At 38.5% G+C, this 7,081-nt stretch overlaps 2 protein-coding genes across 2 annotated transcripts; both read right to left on the bottom strand.

The window, feature by feature from the left end:
- Window positions 1–2,574: 2,574 nt before the first annotated feature.
- On the bottom strand, window positions 2,575–3,595 carry LOC139367564 (brain natriuretic peptide-like). The gene is made up of 3 exons (XM_071105815.1): window positions 3,400–3,595; window positions 2,959–3,253; window positions 2,575–2,775 (listed from the first exon to the last, which is right to left on the bottom strand). Exons 1-3 carry the CDS (start codon window positions 3,517–3,519, stop codon window positions 2,759–2,761), a joined length of 432 nt encoding a protein of 143 aa, XP_070961916.1. The 5' UTR covers window positions 3,520–3,595; the 3' UTR covers window positions 2,575–2,758.
- Window positions 3,596–5,166: 1,571 nt separating this feature from the next.
- LOC139368323 (ventricular natriuretic peptide-like) lies at window positions 5,167–7,081 on the bottom strand. Its single transcript, XM_071107079.1, has 3 exons — window positions 6,655–7,081; window positions 6,121–6,430; window positions 5,167–5,597 (listed from the first exon to the last, which is right to left on the bottom strand). The coding sequence occupies exons 1-3, from the start codon at window positions 6,901–6,903 to the stop codon at window positions 5,569–5,571; spliced, it is 588 nt and encodes a 195-aa protein (XP_070963180.1). The 5' UTR covers window positions 6,904–7,081; the 3' UTR covers window positions 5,167–5,568.

Raw genomic sequence — 7,081 nt, 5'->3', positions numbered from 1 at the left:
GAAGTGCATTCCGACACCTCTGTCTGATAAGGCTGCTAGTAAAATGTAATTTTAAGTGGCGGCTGGGTGATGGCTGATATGTGTGTGTGTGTTGATACTCATGGTAGGTCTTTGGGGCCTGAGCTCAGACATGGCGTGCTTTGCCGGGAATGCATCCGCCACACAAATAATTGGAATTGCTCTCGCTCCAAACTCTGACTATACCACAGTGGGTTAAAAGCATGTTCTGCTGCTCTATATATAGAAGGCAAAAAAACGGTTTATGAATGGAACCTCTTTCCAGGTTAGAATAGTATACTGTTTTAGGCTTTAGTACATTTGTATTGCATCATACTGGCCGACTTGTCAAAAATGATGTACATAGAGACATCATAAGACATAATGACAATGCAAACATGCACTATAAATAGGTACATGTTAGGTATAGTCATAGAAAGCCTGTAAGTACCATCTCATTGAACGTTCTATAACCTTTAGCTATATGGTGTACAATCCACAACTTCAAATTAAACGGAGGAAACACTGACGATGGCTTAGTTAAGAATGGTTCGAGCATCCTTAAAAAAAAGTTACATCTCTTCATTTGAGTGTGTGGACCCCCTTCATGGAGTATTCATCTCGCATGGTCCAAAAGAGAGAGGCCATAATGACTTTATTCACCTTGAGTGGTGGCATTTGAGTCACTCATCAATACGCTACTTGTGAATAAGTCATGTTATGACAACGGTTTCCATCCCCTCCTATCAGTATTAATGTAAAGCATGTGAATTATCTGTTAAGGTGACGTTTGTTGGACATTGGCTGATATATGGATGACAATCTTGGGTGCTCCGTTTTTAAAATGTATTTAACCTTTATTAAACTAGGCAAGTCAGTTAAGAACAAATTCTCATTTACAATGACGGCCTAAGAACAGTGGGTTAACTGCCTTGTTCAGGGGCAGAACGACAGATTTGTACCTTGTCAGCTCGGTTTCAATCTAGCATCCTTTCGGTTACTGGCCAAACACTAACCACTAGGCTGCCTGCCGCCCCATATAAGACTCCATATAAGAAGGCAAGACCTTATCTCATGTCCTATCCAAATCGATAACCCTCATGACTCATAAAGTGATTTGAATTTTTGGCATTACTGTGAAGATACGTCATTCGTTCCTAAAACGTAACGCTGCCTTATCACTGGACAGCATACAGTAACTAAGCCCGGGTCAGGTTATCAGTAATGATGACCCACACCACTTGGTACAATGTTGAGATAAAGTGTGCATTTCCGGAAGGTCTGAACTGGGCAGAGTCCAGGAATGGTCGACAGTGTGAATCATATAATAATTGAACCATATAAAGCTATATGTCTAAAATGCACTATATATACAAAAGTACAGTACCAGTCAAACGTTTGGACACCTACTCATTCAAGGTTTTTATTTTATTTTTCTAAAATACCCCATTGAACACCTTTGGGGTGAATTGGACATCAAAACTACCTCTGGGTCTTCCTTTCCTGTGGCGGCCCTCGTGAGAGCCAAATTCATCATAGAGCTTGATGGTTTTTGCGACTGCACTTTAAACATTTTTATTTTACCCTTATTTCACCAGGTAAGTTACCTTGTCACAACTCAACTGATTGGCTTAAATGCATTAAGAAGGAAAGAAATTCCACAAATTAACGTTTAACAAGACACACCTGTTTGAAATGCATTCCAGGTGACTACCTCATGAAGCTGGTTGAGAGAATGCCAAGAGTGTGCAAAGCTGTCATCAAGGCAAAGGGTGGCAACTTTGAAGAATTTCAAATATAAAATATATTTTGATTTAACACCTTTTTTTGGGTTACTACGTGATTCCATATGTGTTATTTCAACGTTTTGATCTCTTCACTATTATTCTACAATGTAGAAAATAGTAAAAATAAAGAAACCTTTGAATGAGTAAGTGTCCAAACTTTTGACTGGTACTGTATGTGGACACCCCTTCAAATTAGTGGATTCTGACTGCTGAGTGCTGAAGCGCGTATCGTTTAAAAATCACCTGTCCTCGTTAGCATCACTCAATACCGAGTTCCAAACTGCCTCTGGAAGCAACGTCCGCACATGATTTTGGAATAAGATGTTCAATGAGCAGGGGTCCACATACTTTTAGTCATGTAGTGTACGTCTGGACTGTTTCGCAGAATGGTAGCCTATTCGGAACATTCTCTCTCCTTAGTGATGAAATAACAGTAGCTTTGAGGTTTATTCCTTGTGATTTTACTTTGCGCCAAGTAGTTTTTCTTTGCTTCTCTCGTAATTTATTGTTCTGTGAGGGTTTATTGTTTTGTGAGGGTCACTCTGGAGCCTAAGGGTCCGTTGTGAGTTAGTTAGTATGCTATGGTTATGTCATCCCAATTCATACATGCACCTGACTCACCTGACTCATGATAGATCTATGAACGCAACCCCAAGGTTTAGGCAAACTTCATATCTTGTTATTTTCCTCATTGAATATTCAGCCTGAGCTTATAATGACTAAGGCATTCTGTAATTTGCAATAATTTATTTTTCTTAATGGATGGCAATAAAGTAACCAGTCAACAATGTTTTATGCGCAGTTGTAAACATTTATTGTACACCATGACACCATCTTAAATCAGTTCAAATAAATATATTGTCAATAAACAAAGTTCAATAAATATAATCAAATAAATAGGTAGCCCATAGCCTATAAATAATAATACCATTTGGTAAGTAATGACGTTGCTGTTCCAGGTTATGTGTAAGACTTCATCTTGTCTTTGCATCTGAAAATAGACAAAACAAGATATTAACCAACATAAGTTTGTTTCTCAACATTAGAACTCTCACAATGGATATCAGACAACTTATACACACTGTTTTAGAGTGAACTACTTGGACACTATTTGGTTAAGAGACTGTATCTGATGCACAGTAGCCTATACCATCTCAACCTGAACCAAACTCACTGTATTTGCCAACCGTGGTGCATCCAAGAGAGCTCATTGAGCCGATTCGGTCCATCCTTCGCCCGAAGCAGCCCGAGTATCTCTTTGATCTTGAGTCGTTTCGGACAGTTTTCAGGTCCCGAGCTGACAGGAAGTCTCTTGTGGTGGCTTTGTCCGGTCTTGTTTGTGGTTGCTCTCTCTCATCCTCTGCAACCATTGCCATGGCTTCAGGAGTGACATCATCCAACTTTTCTGTGGAGACTCGCTCAACCTCACTCAGCTCAGGAAAGGACTTTTGAAGTCGGTGGAGAAGTACCTGCAATGTCAAAAACAAGTTTGAACAAACAGTTTTAATGATACTCTTGGGCTTCAACGTCTAGGGATTATAAACTACTTCATATGTCTGGAACAAGACCTCCCTCAAAGGTAAATATGAGGCTGTATAGCCTAAAAGGGACTCACATTTAAGACCTCCATGTCATCATTGGTCAGTAACCCGTGGTAGACAGGATACGCGCTGCTCAGCGGCAGATTTAAGAACAGGAGAACAAGGCCAAAAAGAGGACTGTTGGAGAGCTGCATTGTTCTCTTTCTTCTTCAGCGAAGTTGAAGTTGTGTGTAAAGCTTATTTTCCTTGCAATTCAAATGTCGTTGTTTCTACACACCTACGCCAGGGTATTTTATATCTAGTCTGACCCGCACAGTTATGCAAAGAATTGGTGTTGCATGCCGACACCTGATTGTGATAACACTAGCTGTCGGAAATGACTCCTTTTAAAGCATTGTCTTCCTAGATAAATGGGGCATACCCATTCAATCCTTTGTTTGGAAACATACGTTCATAGATTGGCTTGCATATTGTAAGAGATTTTTCACATTGAGTAGCCTACTGAAAGTCATAGGCTAAGCCTTGCCAACAGTGGGCCGCTGTCTAGCATTGAGGACGACCTTGTGCCTTGTTTAATGTTAGACTTCTAAAAGTGTCGATATATTAATGATTAAGTAATTATCAAGTTCTCACTTAACCACGTCCCACTGAGCACAAACTGGTTGAGTCAATTTAATTTGTCAATGTATCGTGACAATGTCAGATTTTAAACGTAATCCACTATTAGAAACAAAAACAATAGGCTGGGCAACACCTACTGGAGAATTGGTCTATCTTCACCTACTCTTTGGTCTCCCATCTACGGTTTTAACCAAGCCCAGCCCACTTGGGTAGGACATGTATCACTGACTATTACCAATGTGCTATCTTGAGAATGATTGTTGAGAGACATCCTCTTTAAAATGAAATAGAGTCACTGTTGTTGTCAAAGTCATTCCAAAGGGTAGGCTTATTAACAGAGCAAGTGAAACATGACCAAAATGTATCAATCATCAATGATACTATTTAGGCCTAATATAGCATTTGCAAAGTCATCAACATCAATTGTTTGAATTCAATCCAGAATTCAAGACAGTACAATAGGCCTAGGAATTCAACCTCTGTTTGATTTTCAAATGTAATGATGTTTAGTGATAATGAATTGTGTTTGGTTGTCGATGCAACCAAATATCAACATTTGAAGGAGATGTATCTTCTGTTTGGATAGTTCCATCTGTGCCACAGACTTAGTCTGGCTTTTATTCCAGTTAGACTACAAATAAAACAATGTATATGTTGGATTCACATCACCATCTCAACCTGTGTGTGTGTGTGTGTGTGTGTGTGTGTGTGTCTAAGGTGGGGTGTGTGCTCTCTCTACAGACCTGCCATATAGATTTTAATGTTGCCAGTTAGATTTTTTTTAAATTGTGCAATATCGATGTGGAATATAGGCTACTGCATCTGCCACATTCTTGTTCCTGAACTTACATTGACTTTTGTAGAGTGTTCTTTTTTATAATAAACAACTGGAGTCTTTCCAATGTTCTGTTCAAATGTCAAAAGTTGAGTTTATGATGAGAACAAATTCATTAACGGTGTCATATTACTTGTCTACAAGAATGCTAAATATTGTTGATAATTCGTTTTCTTATAATAATCCTCATATTATTTGGACCTAATGTGCTGGCATTGCAGAGCTGGCTTAGTCCATAAACTATTTGAATTGCAGTAGTTCATTGTCAGTATGACTTGAATTTCTCTCATTGTCTTTCTCTCTGTGCAACAACTAGCCTAATGTGACAACTGAAAAAAGTCTTGAATTCATAATAAATATATGTTGATGACAAGAAAACAAAGTCTTCTATTCTAATAGTTTATTATAAATAATACCATGTCCAAACTTCATCAAACATATACATTGATTTTATACACATAAGTGAACAAAACTGTACAGGCGTCCAACATAACAAATGCATTATATCGGCTATTTCTGGAGTGCAATTAGCAATCATATATTCCTTTTTCATAGTAGAAATCAAATGTGCATATGTCTAATTCTCACTGACCAAGCCAACACTGAAATTAAGAGATTTAATTTTGTATGTTTTAATATCAAAATGATTTAATATACGTTAGTTTATCAAATAAATATATTATTTGACAGAAAAAAATGAATTCTCCATAATAGGATGGAGATTTCCACAGAGGTCAGACATGACGCAGTTTCGTGATGTCCATGAATGGGTAGCCTCCATTATTCTTCAGTTCCCAAATATTCTCTTCTTGTTACCTGCAAATACAAATGAAAAGAATTTAATGATCACTGTTTAATTCATTTTTTAGTGGTTATATCATTAGCCAAACATCACCAAGCATACGTTCAAGTCATATAGCCTTAAAATGTAATATAAAGGACTTAATATTGATGCGTGTGTGATCTTGTAACAACCTTTATATTTTATTAAACAATAGGCAGAGCAATGCGTAAAATCTATTCTGTGCGCGTAAAACCAATACATTGTATGTATACATTTTAGCAGCAAATTAGGCCCTATGTACTTCTCCACACAAAGGCTGTGTTCAGACAGGCAGCCCAATTCTGATCTTTTTTTTAAAACTAATTGGCCTTTTGGGTTGAATCAGATCAGTGCTGAAAAAGATCTGATGTGAAAAGGTCTGATGTTCTTGGTCAAAATACCAATTACTGGAAACAAGATTAGGGCTGACTGTCTAAATCGTAGCCTACTACATTCTTGAGCAGATATTTATTTTTTTAAGGCATTCCACTCAAGTTATTGCAGTAAAAGATGTACCAGTCTTGACGTTATTGCACCCCAGTCCGCTCCACGAGCCGATTCTCTCAATCCGATTACCGAAACAGCTGTTGAACGATTTGGCAGTTTTTGTCAAACTGATGAGATCTTTCAGGCGTGACACCACAGGGCTTTCAGGGGCAATTCTGTTGGGTGCGTTCATGGTCATTCTCTCTTCCTGCCCCCGGATCGCCGTGGGCGAGTACTCAATGTCCTCCATCTCAGCTGTGTCCACATCCTCAGACTCAGATGGATAAGCGTAATTTTCCTTGTTAACGGTCAACTTGTCCTCGAGCCGCTGGATCAGATCCTATAAGTGAACAAATGGCATGTATTAATGTCACACGGTCATAACACATTACTTTGAAAGGTGATTATAATAGAATTTATAGATGCTATAGAATATATGCTCTATGTCACCTGGTTAAAAGTTGTTATAAGTCTACAGAAATTAAACAATTCTAAGAACTCAAATGTACTTGATTTTCTATGTTATGTTTCTGAGCTGGTTCTTACTGTAGTAGGGTGTCTTACCTTCAGATTTTCCAACTCTTGAACATTCCGACTGGTATATGGAGTTCCACAGCTCACACTCAGTGTCGTTATTAATACGATATATCCAAGGAAAATATGCAATTTCGCCATTCCAATAACGAACCCCCCACTGTCTTTTTGAGGCGTCTCAGATATCCCTTTCAGTGTTTTAATGACGGGATGACCAGGTCGCCTTTTTATATAGAGCACTGTGGTTTGGACAGTAGGCCTACTTATGAAGGACTGCATGTTATGACAGAATTCAGCTTGACATTCCGTTGCCTTGACAGTAAGTGATAAGAGAGCCTGGTTGTGTGCGGCGCCCGGACCGACTTCCTTTTAAGATAAGATTTAGTTTGGACCATTATTTGGACTGGAGATGCTTATGCGCTCTAGAATCAATCATAGACTAAGTATTCGGTGTTGT

This window comes from Oncorhynchus clarkii, chromosome 16 (assembly GCF_045791955.1).
Source record: "Oncorhynchus clarkii lewisi isolate Uvic-CL-2024 chromosome 16, UVic_Ocla_1.0, whole genome shotgun sequence".
Lineage (NCBI taxonomy): Eukaryota > Metazoa > Chordata > Actinopteri > Salmoniformes > Salmonidae > Oncorhynchus > Oncorhynchus clarkii.
Note: the sequence above shows the minus strand (reverse complement) of the source record. Positions and strands in the feature narration are given on the sequence as shown.